The sequence below is a fragment of the Mirounga angustirostris genome, unplaced genomic scaffold (assembly GCF_029215605.1).
Source record: "Mirounga angustirostris isolate CCGP_5_RB_7025 unplaced genomic scaffold, mMirAng1.0.hap1 SCAF_4, whole genome shotgun sequence".
Classification (NCBI taxonomy): domain Eukaryota; kingdom Metazoa; phylum Chordata; class Mammalia; order Carnivora; family Phocidae; genus Mirounga; species Mirounga angustirostris.
Window position 1 is genome coordinate 33335506 of NW_026991712.1, and position 27828 is coordinate 33363333.

The following is a 27828-nucleotide window of genomic DNA, read 5'->3' on the forward strand; positions in this document are numbered from 1 at the left end:
AGGCAATTCAGAAATATATCATGCAAAATAGGCCAGCTAGGCTATGTTCAGAATTTGAATAAGTACATGAAATTGATAACCAACCTAGAGCTGATCAAGAACTGATTCTACACATGTTGGCTCATTGAAAAGATAAATAATATGAAGCAATTTACTTATTGATAACTAAGATAAGTAGAATATAAAAAAAACTAATGTGGTGCAAGATTTTAACTTGAATTTAAATGAAGATACCAGTGTAATTAGAATAAGCCTATAATCAGTAATGTCTCATTCATGTCACCCACTTTAAGAAAGGTCTTGTTCAATTATAGGGACAGTTATAGAACTACTTCCTTACATTTTTGTAAGGTAATTGTATAATCACTGCAAACCCAAATAGAATGTAATATACAGCAAAAGTAAAAATAAAAAGACATAACAAAAAGGAATTATTTAGTATTAAAGCAAAATAACAGAAAAGAGACTGAGAAAATACAAAAGACAATAAAATACAGCAATAATCACTATCATATAATAAACTGGAAGGCGCTACATTTCAATTATATTTACTGAAAGACATCACAAAACTTCCATCGTTAGGAATCTATTGTTGATATTATCTCTTATGTTTCCTTCTACATTTATCTACATGAATTCAATCCTTAGGAATTTATTCATTAGTTTCAATTTTTTTTCTAAACCCTTTTATGAATAACTCTTAATGAATTAAATTAATAGTACAAAAGTGGTCACACACAACCCAGATCACTTTGAAACAACTGAGTAGAGCCCATAATTCTTAATCTAGCTGAACCCACTACCACATTATCACTGTTACTTTCTTCTCTGCCTTCAGGGCCTCGAAATGTCACAGGCTCAAATCCCTAAAGCTACATAAAGCCTGGAGAAACTGTAAGCTTTTAGAGACCTTCTTTCCCTTCTCTTTCTAGTTTATCCTTCTTTCGGTTAAATGCCGAATAATTGATATTTCCCTTCAATGTAAGGAGAATGGTGGTAAAGTAGAAATGAAACAAGGATTTTCCCACAGACCCAATATTCTCCATGGATCCAGGATTATCTATGACCAGTTGAGTAGATCACAGCCACCTCTGACAAGGTAAACTATAAACTGATCAGTTCAACCTAAGCATTTCTAGGACTGGTTCCTCAACTGTGGGGGATGGGAGGTGGGGGAGCAGATGATTAAGATATGTAAAAACCAGTGCTGTCTAAATATATAATTATGAAGGTGGTCAGTCAAATGCAATTAATTTTTAAAAATACTGTTATTCTATCCTTCTAGGTAATCAAGGGTTAACTGTAAAGCCTGGTGACCTAAATTTTTAGAGTCATCAAGGAGATGATACTAGCTCATTAAAGGGAAGCTTTGTTTTTGACATCTTACTACAATTAAAGTATTTACATATGCTTTATTTTCTATTATCTTATATAGTAAGGATAATATTTCTATATTCATGAATAATCATATATGTATATATATAAAAAGCAGAAATAGAAGTGAATTATACCATATCATTAGACAGGCACATGCAATTCTACGAACAGACTCAATTGTAAGAAAAATATACCTGCCATCCCTGTGATGATGTTCAGTGTTCTGACTGTATCTGGAGCGAGGTAGAGTAAGAAAATGACTGCAAGCATGGCAGAAACAAGAATATAAATGAGACTCAGGAAAGAAATGAAAAGGTATAGTTTACTTTTAAAAAGTGAAATTCAAAAAAGATAAGCAGACAGTAAGCAAAGCAAATGAAAACTGTTACTAGAAAGCTTGCTCTTTCCTCCCAATGTCCATTGTAATATGGCCATGCTAAAGGTTAAAATATTCTAAGTATTCCAAAATAAACACAACAAAAACATAGCAAATCAAGATTTAAACAAATTATATTTCAAAATAAAATCTTATCAATTATCACTCAAACATCTCTAGCACCATCTATAAAATGTTATACAATCTATAGTTGCTTTCCCTTTTTGAGGAGGAAAGATGGAAAGAGAAAACTAATAAAATAACAAGGAAGTTTAAGAAGAAAATAATTAAAGAGGTAATTCCTAATACACAGGAGATTTTATAAGGTAATTATTTCTTCTTCAATCATGAATAAGTAAAAGTAACTAAAAGGACTTAAAAATTCCATTTAGTAAGGAATAAGCTGACTTGAATTATTATTTGGTTATTACTTTCATTTATTAGGTTCATTGGATGCTACCCATTTTTCCATTCACTATGTTTAGTATATGTTTACTACCTACTGTGGGCTGTGCTACACTTCACGCCCCATGACTATCCTACACCATCAAAGCAGCACGCTGACGTTTTCACCCATCTCTAGGGGCTCCTCTTCTTTCCACAGCGCTGATTTAAACTTTTCCGTTTTTGTAAAACCTCTCATGCCAACACACCTAATTTTGGCAGATGATCATTATGTTTCAGTTTTTTAAAAAAGGAAACCAACTTTGAATCCTCTCTGTCATATTTCTGCCACTAAATGCAGAGTACCTATAGAATATCTTCACTTGTCATTTTCTTTTGCACCAAAGGAAGAAACTCCTCTACTTGTAATCCTGATTTCCCACATTCGCTCTTCCTTCCTTCCTTCATTGTCTCATGCCTTCCATTCCTGAACTGCACTGAATCCTAAAAATAAACCCTTCACTAACCTCGCTCGCCATCCTCTCAAGCCTTTGCATGTCTCTAACATTCATCATACAACATCTTAGCCATACCTACTTCCTCACTTCTCATCCAAGCTTTAAGTTCACTGTATGTAACGGGACTTTCAGTGTCCACCCTTCTCTGGAAGCTAGCCTATGAACGCTACCTGTGAAATCCTGAAAAATCCTTTAACTTCTTGATCTTCCTCATATTACCCTTATCTATGGTGTTACACAGTGATTTTCAACCTATGTTTCTTGACACTCTCTCTTCTCTTGGTTTTTGAAACATGATTCTCTCAGGCTATTAAAAAATAGTATTTATGTAACACTTAATGAGGTGACAAGTACTCCATTAACGGTTTGTCTGCTTTATCTCATTTATTTCTCATAACAACTCTTTGAGGTAGGTTCTAGTATTGCCACAGACAGAAAAACTGAGGCTGTGAGTGCCATATAGGAAGTAGCTGGACTGGGTTTCAAACTCAGGGCTTCCTTAATCCAAAATTCAGGCTCTTAACATTTACACATACGGCCTGGTTTCCCACCTATCTAACTGCTTCTTTACCCATTTCATTTACTGGATTCTCCTTCTCTTTATTCCATAGAGGCAGTGGTTTCCCAAGATGGGTTCTTCAAATTTCTTTATATTCCAACACATTCTTTCTGGATTATATCATTTCCTTTAGAGTGTGAACTCTCACTTTGTTTAGCTTTCATTTTTCTTTGGGTTTCACAGCACATTTCCAGCTGCTTCCTGGGCTCCCCACACAGCTGCCTAACTGTTGTGTAGACACTTCAGAAAAACGCATGTTAATTTTAAGGTTCGAGCAAGACATTCGCCTATTTGGACGCCTGGTGCTGCATTTGTGAAATGAGGGGGCTGGAGCAGTAGTTTTCAAACTTTCTTTCTGATCAGAAGACCAATGTTTTTTTGGAGCAGATTTTTATGTAAAACCCATCATTAGGAAGCCAATAAAATCCGAATGACTCTGGCTAAAGAGGGAGTGAGAAGACTAGTCCCTATCCATTTGGCGTGGTCCTTACCTACAACCGCAGTCCCTCAGTTACCTCCATGATCTCTAAAAGACCCTCTAGTTTCAAATATAATTCTTTAACCCTCCTTTGAAACTTAATATAATACTTCAGCTGTTCCTCTTTGTGTAATCCCAGTTTTAACTAAAGATTTAAATATTTACTTAACAAGCCAAGTTTTAAAAAATCTCATAATTTAACTCCTCCATTTTCCTTATTTTCCACATTTAATTGATTTATAAACCTTGCTAGTTCTAATGCTTAAATAACTCAGATTTATCTCTTCTATTCCTTTCCTCCTGCTACTACCTTCAATCAGGCTTACCATGTCTACTAAAATAATCTATTGCTCCCCTCCTTCAACCCCAACCCTTTCCTGATCCAATCCATTCTCCACTCTGTCTACAAGCAAGATAATTATAAATTATGCTTTTGATCATGTAGGTACTTTGCTTAAATTCCTTCTCTGGTTTCACGTATCAAAAACAAGTCATATTCCTTAAAACAGCATACAAATTAAGTTCTAAACTACTTCAATCTTCAGTATAGTCTATCACTTCCCACCCCTCATACTATAACTTTTTATGTAGGTATGCCAGACCACCTAAGATTCTCTAAATATATCCCATACTTTCCTGACTCTGAGACTGTTCATGCTTATCACTCTGCCAAGAATGCCATTATCCTCCCTCTGTCTCCACTTTATTGCCTTTGAAAATTCTACTCAATCTTTAAAGTCCAACTTCCCTTTAAAGCTTTTTTTCCAATACTCAAGCAAGTAATTTTCTCTCCAATCTATTCCAATAATATTATGCTTGGCCTGACAGGCTTCTATGTTTTATAATTAGTTGGTATATTATATATTAGTTGGTATATATGAGTTGGTATAATTAGTTGGATCATCTGTTTATTTAGGCCAGGATAATGTCTATTTTAAATCTTTGTGCACAATTGGGTGGCACACTCAATAAATATATTTTGGATTGAACTAAAAAGTAAAAACAGAATTATACTATTTTCATGGTGAGCCTACCCTCCAAAGAGAGCAATGGTTCACATAATCACAGAAACTTCTAGAAATGTAAACAGAACATTACAAACCTATGTGGTATAAAAAGAAAGTAAAACAGTATTCAAAAAAGATATTCCTGGCACTACAAAGAGTAGAAGTAATACCCAACAGTTGTGATGTTAGGATTTATTGCATTAAGAACAAATAGATCTTCTCTGAAAATTACTTGAGGAATGAAAATATATAAACTTCAAAACTTATTAAAATTTTCAAATTCATAGAACATATATATCATCATCAATTTCTAATATTCTCCTTGAGGAGCCTTATAGTTAATTTTGTCTCTACAAAGCCAAAGAAAACATTAAGCAAGGATCACCTTTATCAAACATCAGTTTGTTTTATTTCCCTTTTTGTGACTGTTAATTTAACTGGCCCAAGGGGTGCTCACATTTAATGTTATTTCTGAGGGGTGTCTGTGAGGGTGCTTCAGGATGATATTAGCGTTTGAATCAGTGGACTCAGTAGACTGCCCTCCTCAATCAGGGTGAGCATCATAGAATCTGGTGAGAGGCTCAACAGAACAAAATAGGAAAAAGGATGAATTCCTCCCTTTTTCCTGCCTCAACTTTAGAGCTAGACATCTCTTACCTCTCTGTTCCTCAGACTGGGATTTATAACATTGGCCACCCTGGTTCTCAAGCCTTCAGACTTGGACCGAATTATACCATCATTTCATGGGTCTCCAGCTTGCATAGAGCAGATGGTAGGCCTTTTGACTTCTATAATTATGTGAGCCAAATCCTTATTATCTATCTATCCTACTGGCTCTGTTTTGTTGGAGAACCCGAAATGCATAGTTTTCTATAGTCATGTTGTACCTCTTAACTCAATCTGGTCATGATACCCCTTGAGATTCTGTTGACAACTATAAAAATGCATCACTGAATATTACATAAATTTAAATCCACATTGTTTTGGAAGTAATATCCACCTAAGATCCAGAGATGCATTCAAGGTCCTTTCCCACATCCACTTGATACAACTTAAAAACATTTCATTTACTCTTCTCAGTTAAATCATTCTTACATTTCTTCCAAAATTAATGGAATTATAAAACCTAAGTAAACAATACTGTCGCCAATATACATAATGAGTTAAAAAATTGTGTTAAAAATTGCAATTTATCCAATCTCTTTGAAAATTTTTTAAAATTGAGCAGAGCAGTAATTCATTGTAAAAAAAATAGAAAACTAAAAGAATTACTAAATTTTAAAGAGTGAAAAAAAGAAGTTATAGATTCAAAAATCATAATGACAAATTTCACTATTCAAATAATTGAACTGGATTACTGATCTAATTTCTAGACACTCTGATTCTTATTAAGGAATGTAATCTTTAAAGACAGAACAAAACTGTATTTATAATGAATTATCCTTCCATTATATCAGATGAATCTGAATGTCTCCTTTTAGAAACCACCAGACAAAAAGGACTGCAAAAAGAAGAAATAAAATATCTCATCCTTAAATAACCTATAGTTTTTGAAAGCAAAGTTTCCAACAATCTCAACTTAATGCAAAACTTTCTGTTCTGTCTTCAATATTGTTAATGTTTTGCTACTTTATAGTTCCTAAAACATTCTAAGTATGATTTAACTATGTTAAAATATATTCCTGAAATGTAATAAAATGTATTGCTTTTAATTTACTTTCTCTGTATTTTCAAACTTGCAGAGATGTGTTCCCCTCATTGTTGATAACTAAAAGGACCAAGAAGACTGTAAATAGTTATGGGTAATTTTGACACTTCCTTACAGCTGGTTGGCTGATAAAGAGTAAGAAATGGCATAAGTGTGTGAGGTATCCTAGAGATCCATATAATATGACATTTTTCTTTTTAGAATATAAATGTATTAATTGAATGCACACACAAAAAAAGCCTATGAAGTGATGTATCTTAGGCCAGTGTTAATTGTACTTTTTTTTTCTTATTATGCTAAAGGTATACTGCATAGAATTAAAGGTACCCAATATATTTTGGCCTCCAGGATAGACATAAAAATGAGTACTGCATGATATCTCTGACATGTTACAGAAATATTATCTAGTACTCTATATTTACTCTAATAGTAAATTAACTCATGTAAACAAATAAGCTCTTGAAATGGTTTCTAATACTAAAGCCACATAGGTTGCCCCAGGAAAATTATGTTCCTAGTCATAGTTACCATGATTTACCAGAGAAACAATGATCTAAAAAGTATGGGGGATGGAGAGGAAGATGAACGATGTCTGTTATAATTCTTCATTTGGCTAACAGCCCTGCATCCAAGTTTCTGAATTACTTACAAAGAACCTATTTTCTTTTCAAAACAGAATAGGATTTTGACTAATGATAACAGAGTGAGATGTGCAGAGATATAAAGATCCAGTCAAATTTTGATATATAATTCTTTTTAACATTACCTGCAAGAAAAAGGGAATCCGAATACTATTATCTCCTTCTTATACCACTTAGGTTTAGCCAGGCACTATAAATTAATGCCAAAGAGCATCATTTCTCACCCAATGTAGCCAATGTAAAAGCTATTATCTTCATGCACAACTTTCCAATATGTCCCAAGTCCTTCATCCTTCATACTGAGTCTTTCTGATATATATGTATGTTTTGCCTCTGTACTTATGCTTTTGTTCTTGCCTAAATAAGCATGTCCATTTTTCAAGGTCCAACTCATGCTCTACACTCTCTACAAAGCTTTTTTTAAAAAAAATACCTGTATTAACTGATTTCTTTTTTTTCTGCTTAGTTAATAAGCACATTAAGATGTCAATTATTTGTAAGCCACAAGATCTTTTAAAATGTTAAGAGTAAGGCACATTTTCTGAGCACGTACTATGCAACTGGAGGTGCTGTGCCATTTAATCTGCCCCACAACCTTACAAAGTTGGTACTAATGTTCTAATTTTATAGATAAGGAAATCAAGTGTCAAAGACATTAATTTTCCCAAAGAAACACAGCTAGCAAGTAATAAAAAGCCTACATTAAAATGCAATGCCATTTGGTTCCAAATCCTACAAAAAAAAGAGTATATTCAATAAAATACTCTTCTGGTCCAGTGCACCATTTATTACTGACAAGAATAGTTAATGTACCACTCAAAATGCCTACATTTTACTTACTATCTCAAAGGAAATTCTCTTTTAGGCTTTTTAATCAACAGTATTATTGATTGACTATATAAAACACTATCATGAAAATTCACTGTAAGAGTTCTAGAGAATTATTACCTTCTAAAGAGTGCATAAAAATTATGATGTCTTCACATGCATTCTATTATTGAAAATCTTTTAAAATATTTAGAATATAAAGCATAAAACAGAAATTAAGAACCCATTGTTTAATAATTTGATAGACTACCTAACATGGATACTATTGTACTTCTTGATTTTTGATCCCTCATGTTAATAAGTAATGTTTACACAGATAACCTAAATATAATATTAGAAATAGTTTTATAGTCTTATTTAAAAGAAATTCTATTTTAGTTATTTAAAAAAATGTAGAACAGCTCACAATTAGGGGTAACTATGATTTGATAATCTACAGCACTCTAAAAAAGTGATGAAACCCCAGTAATTATGATTTGGTAATCTACAGCACTCCAAAAAAGTGATGAAGCCCCAGGGGTCAAATTCCTCCAAAACTTCTGAATTACTTGAACATTTTTGTCAAACTAAATGATTCATAAAGTTATAAACAAGAAAAAATATAATGACATAGCAGTTATGACCATAATAGCTATATACCAAGGATTTAACAGCAAGTCTTTTATCATTAATGCTATGGCCATTTGTCTTAAAATACTCATAAATTATTATGTGTTTGCATGATAGTGACTATTTTTGTTTGTGAATATAATTGTAGAGGTTAATTTTATTCTATTCCTCTCTGCAAGATTTAGACCATATTGTCTTCAGAGAAAATATCAAGTCCATTTCTCATCTAAAGAAAAATTTTATGCAAACTTGAAGGATTTAAAGTCATTTCAGACTTTTTTCTTTCCTCATTGCCTTAAGGAACTTTCAAAGAACAAGGAGTTTATGAATCACTATATAAATAAAATTTCCAGAGATGATCAAACTTATTAGAATTCTATAATGTTTAATGAAAGTACCTATTCACCCACCCTAATATGACTTCTTCCAACTCCTGATCGTGCCCATACAGTTATTTTTCTTTCACTAGTATCATACTTGATGTGATACAATTTCTTTAGGTACCACACCTATAATTACCACTAAAGACACAGATCACTATGAAAAAGTTAAGCAAATAAAAAAAAATACCACATTAACTTTTATTTAACAATTAATAAAGATACTAATTTAATAACTTCTATTTCTTCTTAGATCTCAGATACAAAAGCTAATACTTGTTTGACACTATTGAAGATTAGGATAGATGTTCCCTACCTTTTCTTTTGGAAAAGTTTACTTAACACAATGAAATTATAAGCCTGAATTGAGTATAACCTTAGATTTAGATGAAAACAATTAAGTTTACAAATATTGACAATGATGAACATTGGGAACTTCTCAAGTCAGTTGATTTAAGATGTTCTTATTAAAATTGGTTTAGGTCTCATACAAAGAGACTTCTGCATTCCCTTGTTACTTTATCATAATATTCTTTATCATATCAAAATACTTTATCATAACAGCTTTCTTTGCGAATCCTTATCTCAAACCTATTTGATAGTGTGGGGGAAATACCATAGCATTTTTCATTTTATATAGAACTAAACCATGAATTCAAGGGTTAATTAATTTGTTTAACTTAAAAACAAATTAGTAGTAATTAGTGTGATTAATGCATTGAAACATATGTTATTTCCAAGTATGTCACATTTAATGGAGCAAACTTGGAGAATTCCTCCAAATACAGAAACCAATAAGCATAATTCTTTAAGATGCTTAAAAGGTTTACTGAAAGCCATGAGGAAAAACCTCTTCATGAATCAGTTTTTGTGTCTGTTTCCTAAACAAACCAGACTTGCGTCAATACTTTTATATATAAAGTCACACTGGTTTCCCTGATGAATATAAAAGACCTTAAATCTATTGTCTCATGAAGTATATTTATATGTAATGATTGGTTATGATAAATGAAAATAATAAAATGTCTATTTTCGTTATAATTATCCTTATAGCCTCATGTGCAAACTCACTAGCTTAACTGTTTGATTTAACAAAGGACCAAAACTGCAAAAGCAAGATGATTTTTTTTAAACCAAAGAAAAGGTTGTTCTTGTTTGTTTTATTTTTTTACACGGGGGTCATAAGAACAAATGTAGGCATTGTAAAGGAAATGGTGTTAGAAGCTAAGATTAACAAATATCCAAGTTCTGGATGAAAATATTTTATGGTAATACCTTCGTCCTGAAGGCAGCGATTATAATAAGGTCTAATAGTATTTAATCCTATTTACCTGTCTCTATCTGGAGAGTAACGGTCATCCATGACACGATGTCTATCCATTCGGCTAATTGTATTATAATGTCCAGCAGTAGAGCGTGTCCCTCGAAGCCCCTGTTCCACATTCCGACTGCAATAGCAAAATCCATTAAATATTTTAATAAACCATAATCATGCACTACACTAAAAAGGAGGTTTATTAATAAAGAATGTAGAAAAAGGTAAAAATCAGTGTAATGCGAAGTCCCAAGTTTTTTGTTTTAACTAATTGCATCTCGGGCTAATGGGATACATTTCAACTGGAGGCTGACAGTGAAGTTGGAGATTGCTGCTATAACAGAGATAAACATAAACATGGTATCAATGGGGGTGGAGATAAGGATTATCAAAATTATTAATGGATGACACCCAGGTTTCCAAAAGTGATTTTTATACGCAATACAGGAGAAGGAATAAATTTGTGTGGAGAAAATGAGTTTAGCATGTTGCTTATAGATAATATTGGTGTATCTTGTTTTAGGACATGATTATGATCTGTTTTTTAAAATCTAAATTGAAGTCTTTATAAATGATCAATGATGATTTATTTTAAGCTACCAATCTTGGCCTGGACTGACAACTTACACATTTCTTTTTCATGATAGAATAAGCCTCTACATAGCTTTTGCTATTGCTTTCTGTTAGGCACAGCTGAATCTATTCTAAAACTTTGCCTATTTTTTTTAGGTGTGTTCCAATATTCTTTCCCTGGTAAAAGTCGAGCATCCTTTTTTTTTAAATTTTTTTATTTAAATTCAATTAGCCAAGCTATAGTACATCATTGGTTTTTGATATAATGTTCAATGTCCTTTTTTTAAAAATAAGAAATGGCTTAATTTATTAAAGTTAAAATCCAAAATCTAGTTCTTTCTTAAATTTAAATTTCAGATTAAAAATATTATTCTATTGATAGGTCTACCATATTTGAACAATTACTTTTCAGAAGACTTTTAATAATTTTAGTCCCATTTACAAACTTAGTTAATCAATCATTTTAAATTTTTATAAACTTAATATATTTTTAATTACTTTAATTGTCTAAATTAAGTAAACACTTTCTAGTACTTACATCTTTATACACTAAATAAATTAAATTCATAAATATAACAAATCTTAAGTTCTCTTAGAAAGCCCAGTACCATGTATAAAATTAAAATCATAAGGAAAAAGTCTAAATCTAAAAATAAATCAATTATTCATTCAAAATAGGCATTATAAAACTATCATTCTAAGAGTTCAAATTTTCTTAAACTTTGCAAGTATATAAAATGTGAATTCTATCAATATTTCTTGTTAGTAAATATATTATTTCCATGGCTCTTACTCCTGTAAGCTTTCTGTACTTAACTGGATTGATGAGAGTTTTCTACGAGGCATAAGACTTAGAGCTGTAGATTTTCTGAGTCACTCTTCCCTCTGCCTGTCCTTTTTTTTTTTATTCTTTGCATGATTTCTCCTAACTTTAAAACCCCATCAGATGTTTATTTTCTCCTATTTCTTAAATTATCAATACCTATACCATTCAAGAGTATAGTTCGTTGGCTCTAACTAGATACGCTCAGTTCAGCATATCTGAAAGCTGGGTCTTCTTTATGATTTTGAACTCTCACATAAAAGAAACATACATCAACCGAAGTTACAAAGTAGTCCATATTTCATATTACTCTCAATATTTAGGTTGTGGAAGAACATATCTGTTTTTTCTTAAGTCACTTTCCCCCACAAGAATTTATTACCTTTAGAAATTATTGAATTCTTTGTGATAAATAGGCTTTTAATAGCATCCTACAAATAAAACGTGTATGGTATCCTACCTTTGTGGAGGAGGGACACTGGGTGACCATGATCTAGTCCTTCCTATAACATCTACTCGGTGAGGAGATCCTGATGGTGAACAATGGTTTGATGACATTACTTGTTCTGGCACTGATAAGGTTGAGCTTTGAAGATCTCGACCATCGTGTCGATAATCTAGAGAGGTGCAAAGATGAAGAGTGCAGTCATCTACTCACTAAGTCCTTTGGCATTTTGTACTTCAGTGAAAAAACTAAATGTTAGTGAAATTGAAAGCCTCTGAACATTTTAAATGTAAAGCATAATGAGTAAAACATGATACCATCATAAAATAATATTTTGTGAACACTTAAATTAAAAATGAATGACAAATATTTAGATAGCTACTATGTCCAAGGCACTGTGCTAGTTAGGCTAAAACTTTTTTTTTTTTTAAGATTTTTATTTATTTATTTGACAGAGAGAGAGACAGCGAGAGAGGGAACACAAGTAGGGGGAGTGGGAGAGGGAGAAGCAGGCTTCCCGCTGAGCAGGGAGCCCGACGCAGGGCTCGATCCCAGGACCCTGGGATCATGACCTGAGCCGAAGGCAGACACTTAATGACTGAGCCACCCAGGCGCCCCTAAGCTAAAACTTTTATATACAGTTAGTTATCCTCACTAAAAGAGGCAAGTTTACTCTAAAAACATTTTCATCTCTTCAATAAACTAGAAGAGCTTTAATCACTTTGCAACAATTATAAATATTCAGAATTATGAACTTCACAAAAATTCCTAAAAGTCTATGGTTATTTTTTTTTTTTAAGATTTTATTTATTTGACAGAGAGAGAGCACAGCAGGGGGAGCAGCAGGAAGAGGGAGAAGCAGCCTCCCCATTGAGCAGGGAGCCCGATGAGGGACTCGATCCCAGGACCCTGAGATCATGACCTGAGCCAAAGGCAGATGCTTAACCAACTGAGCCACCCAGGCGCCCTATGGTTATTTCTTTAAGAGATAAACATATTAGAAAGTATTTGGAATACCATCTGAAGTACCTATGTAAACTGTTTTTCTTATAGTGATTGACAGGGCTGAGATACAAGAGATGCCTGAGAATAAAAACACGACAGTTTGGAGGAAGAAAACAGCTCAATGATTTGACATACTTAGAAAAAGTGTATTAGAAGTGATAGAACTCAAACGAATCTTAGGAAGCAATAGATATTTGACTGATGGAGAGAAAAGTAGAAGGAATTCAAAGTTGCTAGAAAAACCGCAGTTCAATGGGGGGCAGCGGTAGGGAACTAAACAGTAAGTTTGACCCACGTTGTGTATATCTAAAACATCATGAGGCTTGTAATGGAAAAAACCTGAACATTTCTGGGCAGGAACTGGTGTTTGCCCCACCACCATTATCTTCAGCATGTTCATCATGGCTGCTATTGACTTTTACTATGTGCCAGGACCTCTGCTAGTACTGTACAAAGTGTTCTGCTACAACATTTGTCTCAGAAATAACTCAGAAGTATTGGTTCATGTGTGATTTTTCCCAGCATGTTCACATTTTGCAGTATTATCTGAAGTTAGGTTCCCAAGGAATGCAGCAGGAGAAAGATTTGAGTGCACAGAAACGACTGAAGGAGAGGTCTCAAGAGAAAGGAATTAGAACAGGGCACGCGAAGAAACTAAGTAAGAATGTGATGTCAGCTTGATTCCACTGGCCTGTGAATTGTACCAGAGCTGCTCTGATTTTGAAGTAAGGGTCCAATGTCAGCCAGTCATGACTGAAGACTGCCAGTGGGAAGGGGGTGAGATTGTTTTCTGTTTGTCTAAGGCCAATTCTCCGGAACATGGGGCAGCTGTGAGTTGTTAGCAGCCAACATTCACTGGCGATGTGTAAACCAGCTGAACTAAAGAGGCTGGGGGAGCGTCAACAGTGTCCACTCTATCTACCAATAAAAGCAACTGAAAGCAAAGAACATTAACACAGTTGGATGCAGAAAGCTAGAGAAATACAGAACTAAATATGATGCTCATTCATCCCATGTTCTTCCTTTTGGCTCACTTTGGCCAAAAAAAACTCCATCTTAGAAGTATTTCTTGCATGGGTTCTTCCTGGCTGTGTGAATATTTCCCTTGACACCATAACTGTGTAGACTTGTCCTCCTTTCCATCTAGACATACTCCTTCCATCTAGATACCTTCATTTTATTTTTAAATCCCACATTTACTACTTTTATTGCTTAAAAGTTAACATGACTTTTAAAAATTGTGCTTGTACTTTTATTTTTAGTGTTTTGATTACAAAGCTACATGAGTTTTGAATGGTCTGATCCAACTGGTATTCCCAGATGCCCTGTTGTTTTTAGTCCATGATTTTGCAGAGCACAAGGTTTTTTCAGGAATCTATAAACGATGTGAAAGAACCAACTCTGCAAAGAAGATAATGTTATCCCCATTTTGGAGCACCTGGGTGGCTCAGTCGGTTAAGCATCTGCCTTCAGCTCAGATCATGATCCCAGGGTCCTGGGATAGAGTCGTGCATCAGGCTCCCTGCTCAGCGGGGAGGCTGCTTCTCCCTCTGCCTGCCGTTCCCCCAGCTTGTCCTCTCTCTCTCTGACAAATAAATAACTAAAATCTTTAAAAAAATATTAGCCCCATTTTATATTTAAGGAAACTGAAATTTACATTAAGAAATTTGCTAAGAAATTTTAATTGTCAAATACAAGATCCGGGATTTAAAGCAAATTCTATCTCACTCTCAATGCTCTCACTGTGCTCTAAGACTACATCTTTCATGATCAAAGTAATAATTTAGGAAGATGAAGCTGACAGCAGTATACAATTCAACCTAAAGGTTAGAGAGGTTGCAGCAAGATTAATTGCTCTTATAAAACATAGAACAGATTGTCCAACAGAACTCTCTAAAATGATAAAAATGTTCTCTATCAGCACTGTCCAATATGGTAGCCACTAGACACACATGACTATTGAGCACTTGAAATCTTGCTAGTGTTAATGAGAAACTGAATTTTTAACGTATTTATTTTAAATCAATTTAAATATAAATAGCCACATATAGCTAGCGGTACAACTTTGGAGTATGACAACTGGTAGTAGCAACAGACTACACAATCTTTCATTCAACAAGTATTTATGACTGTATGAGCATGTTATTCTATGAGCTACAGTGAGCAAAACAAACAAAAAGCTTCGCCCTTATGGAGTTATCTTCTTTAAACAGGATCTCTTCAGTTGCCATGCTGAGAACAGACTGAAAGGAGAAAGGCAGTAAGTCAGGCAAGAGATGAACCAGGACGACAGCAATGGAGACATGGAAAATAATCAGATTCTGGACATATTTTGAAGGTAGAGGCACTGGGACAATTTTGTCTAAGATTTGATGTTGGACATAGGAGGAAGAGTAGGAGAAGAACAAATGTAAAATTTTAATTCAAGTAAAAGAATGGAGTTACCATCAGTAACTTGGTTTGGTGGGAAAGATCAGGAGTTCAGTTTTAGACATGTTAAGCTGAAGATAACGGCTACATTTCCAAGCACAGATGTCAAGTGGTCAGTAGAAAATAAAAATTTAGAATACAAATAAGTGGTTTTGACTGGACATGTGGGAAGTTTAGCATATGAAGGCATGGGACTTTAAAGAGATGCAATCACTAGAGTAGTGAATGTAGACAGCAAAAAAGTCCAACAATGGAGTCTGGGGACCTTCTAGTATGAACCAACAATTTGTGATCAGATACAAAAGCAAAAAAAGGGAAGAAATAAATGACTCTTAACATTTGATTAGCCCACCAGGAAGTTAAAAGTATACTACAAAGAGGTGCCTGGGTGGCTCAGTTGGTTAAGCATCTGCCTTCGGCTCAGGTCATGATCCCAGGGTCCTGGGATCGAGCCCCACATTGGGCTCCCTGCTGAGTGGGAAGCCTGCTTCTCCCTCTCCTTCTGCCCCTCCCCCTGCTTGTGCTCTCTCTCTCTCTCTCTCTCTCTCTGTGTGTGTGTGTGTGTGTGTCAAGTGTCAAATGTTAGATCTTTGGGGGGAAAAAAGTATACTACAAAGAGAGAAGTTTAGGAGGTTTACCAGTTTGGAGACGAGGAGGTAACAGTATTTTCAGTCTCATAGGCAAACAGTTACACATGTGGAAAAGAATCTTGGGAAAGGCATTAGGACTGTCAATAAAGTTTTGAGAGGCATTTATAAAAGGAGCATCATTGAAATCCAAGGTAAGGGAATATATAGAGAGAAAAGAGATATGACTATGGAGTTTAAAGGAGACTATTGAGAAAAGGAGGAAGAGTTACTACAAGAAGAAAATTCAAATAATGCAGTCTCATGAAAACTGAAAAGAAAGAGTTTTAAGAAAATATTCATTATTAATAATATAAAGAGCTACTCCAAAGTGATAAAATATGAGTATTGAATTTAGGTAATTAACTTAGGAAATCAGAATATTATATGTGACATTTAAGAGTTAATTATTAAAACGTCACTCTACCTTCCCAATGGAAAATAAATTATTTACATGTATTTGTATATTGTTTCAGGTCAGAGTAGAAAATAACACTAACATTCTAAGTGGCTATAATCTCATATTTTATATATATATTCCATTTATTAGCATTGTGGGGTGAGTCAACTGGTTCAAAGAATAGTTGGTCTAGAGGGGAGGAGGGAGGGGGGATAGGTTAGCCTGGTGATGGGTATTAAAGAGGGCACATATTGAATGGAGCACTGGGTGTTATAAGCAAACAATGAATCATGGAACACTACATCAAAAACTAATGATGCAATGTATGGTGATTAACACAATAAAAAAAAAAAAAAGAATAGTTGGTGTACAACACCATTCTTTCCCTACTCAGTATACCCCTGGGGCACAAAACTCATGCCAGCAGTCGCTTCCCTGAGAACCCTAAATTTCAATATCAATCAAAGTTTCTATTTCCTTGGAAGAATAACATTAGCAATGCAAATATAAAAAAGTACCTCTGACTTGAATTATCAGAATAAATGAAGTAAGTAAGCACATGGGAAATACTCCCTCTGGCATAGTTAATTTTCAAGACATCTGCCTTGTAAACTTGGAAAAATGAAATAAAGCAGCTGAAACTGCTCATTATTGAGAGAAGGCTGATAGTTCAGGTTAAAAGGGTTTTGAACGGTTGTAACAGATACTTTGAATTTGACAGATATGTAATGTGCAATTGGAAACGAATCTCGGCATATGGGGAAGAAAGTACTAACAGATTTGCTGGTGTCTAGACTTAGGTTAGTTGTTTAAAATGCTAGTTAACATGGGGGGTAAGAAGGTACTGTGTATATGAATATATGCAATTCACATTCGAAATGCCTTAGGAGCAATTTCACAGAGAATATAGGATTATTTGGTTCAGTGGACAGTCAAATTACTTGACAAACTATTGATTGAAGCATTTAGTCTCTATTGAAACTACTGTTAATGATGGAGCTTAAAACAAAAAGGACATTAAAAAAAAGAAAACATAGAAAAGTATTTTTTAATAGAATTAACGTTTAAGTCTTAGTTATCATGATAGTTATGTAAATGTAATTTATTAAAGTTATGAGCCTATGAAAAGATAACATTTCAAAAACCACAATACCATAATCCTGATTTTCAGGTTGATAAAAAGAATATGAAAAAAAAAGAATATGGTGATGCTTCAGCTTTCTAATAGTAACAGATTTCGAGGATTTGAAATCATCTTCATATTTTTTAAATCATCAGATAAATTTCCAACCATAAATCAGGCAAAATTTAAACTACAATACCATAATTTGAAAATAAAGCTGTGCCTGATATATAATCATGACAATGAAAAAAATTTCAAAAAGTGCAAATATTTGACATATTTGGGTATGTTGGTGACGTCAAAAAGATTTTATTTTTTTTCACACTGTTATGCAGTATAAAGAAGTTTCAACTATACAATAACTTCAAATTTATGGTGAAGTCCTTATTATTTAGTAGTTTAAAAATAGAAAACTTAGAAGTATTCACTTATCTGACATATTTCAGTAGAATATTCAGTTTAATAATTGATACAAGAGTTCCAGCAACTGGAATTATTCAAGAGGTTAAACTGCCATAAGGTTGTTTTTTTTGGGGGGGGGTGGATAAAGAGGCAAGTTATTTCTTTCTCATTTTATTTATTATTTAATCTGTTTATTGGTAGATAATGATGAATAACCCTTCCTTATTACTATAAAATAATTCTGAAATTCTTACCTGATACTATACCAATTCCATCATCACAGTCATAGTCAGAGACTTCACTATCACTTATTCTTTTTGACCCTATGAAGCAAACAATAGCAATAATTAAAATTGCTGATTAATAAGGAAAAAGAAAACTCCTCATCAACCTGAAAAACAAACGAAAGAAATCTGAATGAAATACTTGAGAATAAAAAATAGAGAGAGAAGGAAAGTCATTATAAGCTCATGCTTATTTTTACACATATTTCATAATGTGAAGATATTATTCTTAAAATAAATTATTCTTAAAATGGATAAAATAAATTTCCTAAATGCCTTAAAGCTTGAAATAATATTAAATAATATATGTATGTGATTTGATGCTGATTGATAAAATCTATTGAACAAAAAGCTAAGTTAAAAATAGCTATGTTAAGTCAGTTTCAGATGCTTTTAGACAAAGGTATTTAAGTCTATATAAATTTCAAAGCAAGACAATATGTTATTTCAAGAGCATTCATGTGCCTTTTTCTAATATGCATGACTAATAAATTAAATGTACCCAATTCTTCATTTTTCACACTCATGGAGAAGTATAATTTAAGAGATCTTAAACCATCTACTTTTTAGTATTAGTTTAGCTGTTCCTCCATTGCTTTGAAAAGAAAATGAGAAATCATCCACAAACTTATTAATACATCTAAATTGTGTATTGATTACACACAATTGTTATATTTTCTAAGAAATTAGCCTAAATTTAACAGAGCAGTAATAATTAACATAATTAAAGACCTCTATAACAAAATTTTAAAATGTTTATCATGCTATGGCAAAAATAGCACTGAATTGATGGTTACAGCAGATTGTCTTCACATTTAATTATGAAATATATTACATATATAAATAAACATGTTATAATTTGTTTTTTAATATATTTTTTCTCCTACGTGTGTCTCAAAAATAGGCACATCTTATACAATAGAATCCCTTATTACAGTATTTTTTCCTTCCTTACAATCAGAAAATGCTTAATGATCAATGAAAACAGTGTTGCTATTTCAAGAAATGACTTCTTTTGTCTGTCTACTTACACCATACATTATTCATTAAATAGACCAAATTCAATTATCAGAAAATAAATGCTTTCCTGTAACGTATATAAAATACTGAGAGTTCACGTTTTACAAGGTGTCTAAAGTAGCAATAATTAAATGTTCTAGAAATGCCTTCCAATATTTCCAACTTCCTCTGAGAAATACTCTATACATTTTTTTCTCTTTTTGTTTGTATTTACCCCTGCCCTCTTGGGAAGGGGAAGAGTCTGTTGCCAGGAACTCTTGTTTTCCTCCTTTTAATGGTTACATAAAAGACACTGATCTGTTTTGATCATGTGGTCCCACTGAATGGGTTCACTGCTATTTTTCTTCCAAAGCCTTTAAAAAATTTAAACTCAATCAAATCATAGACTCTTACAGCCCCAACTGATATGGAAACTACAATTACCACACAATATCCCAAAAGACTGAGCACAAAATGATTTACAGAATTAGTGTATACATTCAAAATGGATTTGGGGAAAAAAAGGATACCACAGATAGAAGCTGTTGAAGAGAGACATAATAAGAATTGCTACTCATCTTGTAACATGATTTCACTTTGTAAATGCAAATGCTCAAGGACAGGGTAATGATAGTTTAATGTGCCACATATACTAGGGCCTAAAGATTATATGCTTTTGGTATTGGTCAAGAATCAGATCTGCCTCTGGTGTAAAATAAGAATGACAACAGCAAAAAATGAAGTTCATTTTATCGGCCTTTGTGAGTGGTCTTGTGTGGGTTTGTGCATAGAGTTGGGGGTGGATGGGTATATGTGATCTGTAAATGCTGCTTCCTTCCAAATCTTATTATGTTCCTGATAGAAGTCAATCTATTTTGCTAGTAATTCTACAGAGATTTAATATATTGCAATTATGTTATCTCTACTTGGAACTTGTCATTTAACATCCTGATGAATTCAAGTACTTAATTTAATGTCATTGAATGCATCAATCTTCTCTTTTAAAAGTAGTGTTTTCGGTGTCTTGTTTAAGAAATTGTTCCTAAGCTTATGAATGGACAGATATTCTCATATTTTTTTCTGAAATTTAAAAAAAAATTTGTTTTTAGCATTTACATCCTTTTCTATCTTGAAGTGAGTTTATGTACGGTTTGAGATATGGATGCAACTTCGCTTTTTCCATATGTATAACACATATTTTGGCATTATTTAATATTTCCACTTCCCCCAATGATCTGTGATGTCACCTCAGTCATAAATAAATGTATCCTATCTGCTAGGATCTATTTCTTTTTCCTTGTACTGGCCATTTATCCATAAACCAATAACTCACTGTCTTTGTTATTATATTGTTAAATATCAAAAAGCAAATTCCCTCATATCTCAAATCTTTCCTCTTTGCTCTTCCTTTAGATTCAGGTTATTAAATTGCACAAAACATCCTACTGGAATTTTGATATGAACTGTAATGAATCAATACATCAATTTAGGGAGCGTTGGCATGTAGTACAGCATTGTTTTACCAGCCAAGAGCTAGGCATTCTCCATTTAAATTTCTGTGAAATTTAACTTCGCTCATTAAAATTTCCCACATTTGTTGGATTTATCCTTTGTATCTTATCATTTCCACTGCTATAAGAAATACTGTTAAAATTCTGATTACTAATCTAATTGCTCATATATGGAAATACTTTATTGTAAAATAATGTTAACCAACCACCTTGTTAAAGGCTCTCTCTTTTTACTTCTAATAAATTTTATATGGTTCAATTTGGATTTTTCTCCATAGACAATGTTTCTAATCCTAAAGTCTTTCTTCTTTCTTTTTCTTGTCTTTCTATGCTGATAATCACAATGTTGGAAAGAAGCAGTTAAATTTTACATTCCTTTTTAAATTCTGATTTTAAATAGAAATTTTCTAGTATTTTACCATTAAAAATGATATCTGCTGATGTTACATTTTATCAGATTGAGGAAGGTCTCTTAAATTCAGTGATATTTCATTAAGGATTTTTACATTTTTTTTTTTACAAGTGATTCTGACGTGTTAAAAATTTCCTTTCTTTCACTAACCTTTTGATGTAGGATCAAGGCTATACTGGCATAATAAAAACTTGAGAATTAGTCTTTTTATTCTCTGGTTAAATTTGTGTAGGACTGTAAAAAAAAAATCTGTTGTTTGAAATTTTGATGGAACTCATCTATAAAACTACCACGATCTGGTGTTTCCTTCATGGAAATATTTTAAATTACTAATTTCTATTTTCAGTAGACATTGAATGACCTATTGACTCAAGGTTTAGTAAGTTATATTTTTCACAGGAATTTGTTCACTTTGTTCGTTTTCAGTGTTTGCTACAATGTTCATAATTTTATCGTATTATGTATTTATTTTCTGATGTGTCTTTTATGTGTCCATTTGAATCCTGTACCTTCTTTTTATCCTGTCAGTAAATTTCACCACAAGATTTATTTTGCCATTCATTTCAAATGGTTAACTTTTAGGCTCCATAATCTTATCCACTAGAAATTTGTTTCTTACTTTATTAATTTCTACTCTTACAGTTATGATTTCTTTCTTTCTACTTTAAATTTATTTATTTTTCCTAAACTCTTAAATTAGATGAATATGTCAAAATTTTCAGCCTTCTAATCTTTACTAACATAAGCATTCCCCCTCTGAGTACTTTCCTGCATTACTCAAATATTTATAGGCATTGTATTATTTAAAGTTCAGGTCTAGGTATTTTCTTCTTGGGTCTATAAGATATTTACTATACATCATTAAATCTAAGACACCATTGTCTGAATAATACATGATAATTGCAGAGAGAATAAATATTGGAAGGAAATGTTCATTAGAGTAAAAATGTCTATTTTTAAAAATTTTGAAATATATGGGTATGATTTATCAATTTTTTTTAAAAATTGACATAGTAACACTGGTGTTGAAGGAAACAGCCTATATTTGTCAAGTCTTCAAGTCTTTGAACTTTGTCAGAAAATGAATTATTAAATAATATATTAATAATCCTTACAAATGTTTCATGGATATAACAGGAATATAAATTCATTAACTATTAGATGCAGAGTTCTTTTTTTGACCATGAGATTAAACTCATTAATTGTATGGTTTGATTCTTTTGTATCTCTCCTAAATTTTTGTTTGCTTGATCTATCAATGATTGAGAGAAAATTATAATGGAATTTTCTTCAACAGTGGTTAATTTGCTAATTTTTCTTTCTAGCTTACTATTTCTAGCTTACTCTAGTTATTGGTTTATGGAGTTATTTCATTTATACATGCAATTTTAAAATTATTTCAATAGATGTAGAAGAATCATTTGAAAATGCTTACCCCTATTCATGATAAAATACCTCAGTTAACTAGTCTGAAGAAAATTTCCTCAAATCAATAAAGGGCATCTACAAAAAACCTAGAGCTCACATCAGACTGACTTATGAAATATAGAATGTAGTCCCCCTAAAACAAAGAATAAGCTAAGGATGCCCACTCCAACCCTTTCTGTTCAACACTGCACTTGCATTACAGTAAAATACAGCAAGGAAAATAAATGAATGGCATATAGATTGGAAAGTAAGTAGTAACATGATCATGTAAATGAAAACTCCTAAGGAAGCTATAAAAAACTTATTAAGACTAATAATTTAGCAAGATTGCAGAATACATACATAGTCAACATACAAAAATGAACTATATTTTTTAAAGAATAGCAATGAACAACTAGAAATAAATTTCAAAGCCTCTATCACTTACAAGAACACATGAAAAATCTAGGAATACATTGTAACAAAAAATGTGCGAAACATGTACACCTCCAAACCACAAAACACTGCTGTATTAGTTTCCTAGGGCTGCTGTAAGAAAGGACCAACCACAGGCTGACTTAAAACAACGGAAATTTATTGTCTCACAGTTCTGGAGAGTAGAAGTCCAAAATCAGGGTGTCAGCTGTACCAGGCTCTCTCTGATGGCTCCAGGAAAGAATCCTTCCTTGTCTCTTCTAGCTTCTGGTGTTTGCTAGCAATCTTTAGTGTTCTTTTCACTTGTAGATACAGCCCTCCAGTCACATGGCTATCTGAATGTCTTCATATTGTTTTCCCACTGTTCATGTCTTTCTGTATCCAAATTTCCACTTTATATAAGGACATCAGTCATATTGGATTAAGTCTATCTTAGTGACCTCAAAAATGAAAACTTGATTACTTCTGTATTAACTCTATATACAAATAAGGTCACATCCTTAGGTACTGGGGGTTAGGACATACACTTTTGGTGGGACACAATTAAACTCATAACAACTGTTAACAATTTAAAGAAAATTTACATAAATGGAGAGACTTTTCTACAAGGATGGAAGCCAGAAGTTATTAAAATAACATTGTCAGGATGCTGAGAGAAAATAAAAGTAATTCTAGAATTTTATATATAGCTAAACTTTTCATCAGGAATTAAGAAATAAAGACATATTCCGAAAAACACAGCATGTTTCCAGATCGTCATTGAAAGTACTCCTAAAATATGTGTTCTTCAAAAATAGAGAAATTCATCCCAGAAAAAAAAAGGATAAAATGAAAAGAAAAAGGTTGGAAGCAAAGGAAGTGGTAAAAATTCAGGTAAATCTAAACAAACTCTGAATGAACAAAATGACATTATAATAAACTACTAATTAGGAGGCAGAGTAAAATTCTGGCAATAATATGTTAAATTGTAGGGGTGATGGTACAAATCAGATTTTACAATATTTATGTAGATTGGAAAAAAAGGTAGAGATGTTAATTAATGTTACTTTGTTAAGCGTGCAAGGTTGTGATTCCAATAGTAACCACTAAAAGAATAGAGATAAAAATTTAAAAATCAGGAGGTACACAATGATACTATGTTACTATTTATATTAGAAAAAAGAGAGGAAAAATCCATACATTTTTTTACATAAACATAGACTATCTGTGCAAACACATGGAAACTGGTAACAGCAGTTCATTCAAGTAAGGAGAACTAGATGTTTGAGAAACAGTGGGGGGAGATTTTTTTACTTTTAAATTTATACCATATGAATGTATTACTTAAAAATTTATAGCAACATTTTACATATGTTTCATTTGTAGATGAAGAGAGTGTATATTCTCTATTTGTTGGGAGAATGTTCTATTTATTCAAATTCATCAGTTCTGTAGGTCACATTTGTGAGATTGTTATGATAATTGGGGTTTTTCAATTTCTCTTTCTAATTCTTTCTGGTTTTTAAAATAGGTATGATATAACCAAGTCTGGGATTTTAGATGCTCCTCTGGCTCCTGCTAGATCTCTTTCTTCAGATTTCCCTATCCTGTGCCAAACACATCTGCAGATCCATGACAAAGGATCTACATACCTTCTTCTGCCTGCCACCCACAAAATTACAGTATGAGGGGATGTTTTGCATGCATCTTTCCTTCCCAACCCGTCCTTATGACCTATAGTGACTTCAAGACCCCTAGTGAATGAAGGGGCAAAAGCCCTTCAAATTTTTTCACTAGGTCCTCTCTGTTGCCTCTGGCACATGACTCTTTTCAGATTCTTTGACCATTCTCTTTCTTACAAACCTTCTTACAAAGAACTCCCAGCCTCTGCAATTTTGTAGTTTAAACTTTATAATAAATATTTTGTTTCATATCTCTAATAGTTCTTCAGCTTCCTAATGGACCCTTAACTTTATCTGTCCTTAATCCATCTAAAGTTTATGTACATGTTGCCGGATAGGGATCTAATTTCATCTATGTTCTTTTTTTATGGATAGTACTTTTCCAGCTCAATCTATTAAATCACTTACTTTTCCTCTCTGGATCTGACATGTCACCTCAGATCCTTATAAAAGACTGTCTCATGTTAAAAGAGTCTGCTTCTGGGCTCTCAATCTTATTCCACTGATTGATTTATTCTCATGCCAGTTGTACACTGTGTCAAACTACAGTAAATGTTGATATTTAAGAAAGTTTCTCCTCCTGCTCTCGTAAGACTCCTTCTAGCTATCTTTGGCCCTTTAGTCCTCTATATAATTAGAATCTATTCATCAGTTTCCATGAAGATATCTGATAGGATTAGAACTGAATTAAATATATATGTCAAATAGGGGAAATTAAAGATAATGTCTTCTTATCAATGATTATGGGAATATATCCATTTTGTTAGCTATTCTTTAATGTTTCTTTTTTTTTTTTCTATATGCTCAATTTCACTGTCGTGATTACAAAATGAGATATACTTTTCACCCAGCAGGTGGTCAAAATGCCCAAAGGGTAGACCCCATTCCTGTGGTTGGCTGTGTGGAAGTGGGTGTTCGCAGCCCCCCGGGGGAGGGCATGTGAGTGCAGGCGCTCTGGAGGGGCATTTGGCTCCAGCGGATACTTTACGAATGTGCACACTTTTGAGGACCCCCCCCAGCTAGGAATTTACCGTCTTTAATGTTTCTTAATAAAACTTTAAATTTTTTTCCTGTAGTTCTTTTATATAACTTTTGTTAGGTTTATTCCTAGGTATCTGATATTCTGTTACTATTGTAAAGTATGTCTGTTTGTACTGGTGTATAGAAATGCAAATGACCTTTGTATGTTATTCTTACATCCAGACATCTTGGTAAACCATAATTTGTCTGTATATTCTTTTCAGAGTTTGAGGAAAACAATTACATCATCTATAAATAATGATAGTTTTATTTCTTCCTTTCAATCCTTATTATTTATAAATTCTTCCTGTCTTATTGCACTAGAATCTCCATTACAATCACATTCTTGTTCATATTTTTTTATAAATAATTCTATCATTGGCCATTTGAGTTTATATTTCCTGTAAGTTTTTAGTAGACATTCTATCAGATTGAAGAAGTTTCTTTCTAATTCATGATTTGAATTCTGTTGAATTCTATAAAATTTTTAATTCATTATGAAGAAATGAACATATTTTTTCTCCTTTTATCTGTAAATGTCTAAGATGACATTTATAGAATTTTATGAAACTATTGGATTTGATTTGCTGTTTTATGTAGCTTTTTCTGTCATTTATATTTAAGAGTGAAATTGGACTATGAATTTCCTTTTTTAGAATGGATTTGTAGATTTTTGGTATAAAAGTTATGTTTTCCTCATAAATGAGCTTGGAAATATTCTTATTTTATGTATATTATGCAAGAGCTTTATTAAGTTGAAATAATATGTTAAGATTAAATATGAACTACTTGAAAAGAATGTCTGAGTCTAGTGTTTTCTCTGTAAATCAAAGATTTATTTCAACTTTTAACATATTAATATTTGTAGTTACAGGAATTCAGTTAGCTATTTTTTTCTGTTATTTTTCCATTTAATTCATTAGTTTGAATTTCTTAAAATTGTTCATTTTTTTAAAAAAGATTTTATTTATTTTTTGACAGAGAGAGAGACAGCGAGAGAGGGAACACAAGCAGGGGGAGTGGGAGAGGAAGAAGCAGGCTTCCCAGGACCCTGGGATCATGATCTGAGGCGAAGGCAGATGCTTAACGACTGAGCCACCCAGGTACCCCTTAAAATTGTTTATGAGTGGAATCAGACTGGCATTCTTTTGTCTCCTTCCACTCAGTATAATTATTCTGAGATTTATCCATGTTATCAATGTATATCAATAGTTCATTCTTTTTTTGCTAAATAATATTCTCTATTATGGCTGTACCACAGTTTGTTTATCTATTACCCAGTTGAAGGGCATTGGATTATCTGATTATTACAAATCAAGTTACAATGAACATTCATATGTAAGTTGTTGTATGGGCATATATTTACACTTTTCTTTGGTAAAGACTTAGCAGTGAGATGACTGAATTATATGGCAGGGGTATATCTAACTTTTTAGGAAAAACTTCCAAAGTGTTTTCCAAAGAGGCTATCACATTTTACATTCCCACTAAAAGTATATGAAAATTTCAGTAAATTCCCATCCTCACCAATACTTTGTTTCATAGTTTTTTTTTCATTTTAACCATCTTAATAGGGTCTAATGGCATCTCATTTACATTTACCTAAAGACTAATGTTGAATATCTTTTCATGTGTCTATTTCTTTAAAAAAGATTTTATTTATTTATTTGACAGAGAGAGACAGCGCGAGAGAAGGAACACAAGCAGGGGGAGCAGCAGGGAGAGGGAGAAGCAGGCTTCCTGCTGAGCAGGGAGCCCAATGCGGGGCTCGAACCCAGGACCCTGGGATCATGACCTGAGCCAAAGGTAGACGCTTAATGACTGAGCCACCCAGGCGCCCCTTCATATGTCTATTTTTAATCTCTAAATATTTTTAATGGTCTTTCAAATCTTATGTCCATTTTTTATTGTTATGTTCTCTTATTCATGAGTTTTAACATACACAACTAATGAATCATTGAACACTACATCAAAAACTAATGATGTACTCTATGGTGGCTAACTGAACATAATTAAAAAAAGAAAATAATTATATATTTCATCTCTGCAAAAAAAAACCCAGTTATCTCTATATTTTGTACACAAGTCTTTT

At 32.8% G+C, this 27828-nt stretch overlaps 1 protein-coding gene across 2 annotated transcripts in view; it reads right to left on the reverse strand.

The window, feature by feature from the left end:
* RIMS2 (regulating synaptic membrane exocytosis 2) overlaps window positions 1–27828 on the reverse strand; it is a 581950-nt gene that overhangs the window by 215404 nt on the left and 338718 nt on the right. For both annotated transcript variants that reach the window (XM_064588000.1, XM_064588001.1), the window contains exons 16-18: window positions 18262–18330; window positions 12037–12193; window positions 10197–10313 (exon numbers count right to left, since the gene is read on the reverse strand). In XM_064588000.1, coding sequence (XP_064444070.1) covers window positions 10197–10313; window positions 12037–12193; window positions 18262–18330 — 343 coding nt within the window. The remainder of the gene's footprint in view (window positions 1–10196; window positions 10314–12036; window positions 12194–18261; window positions 18331–27828) is intronic.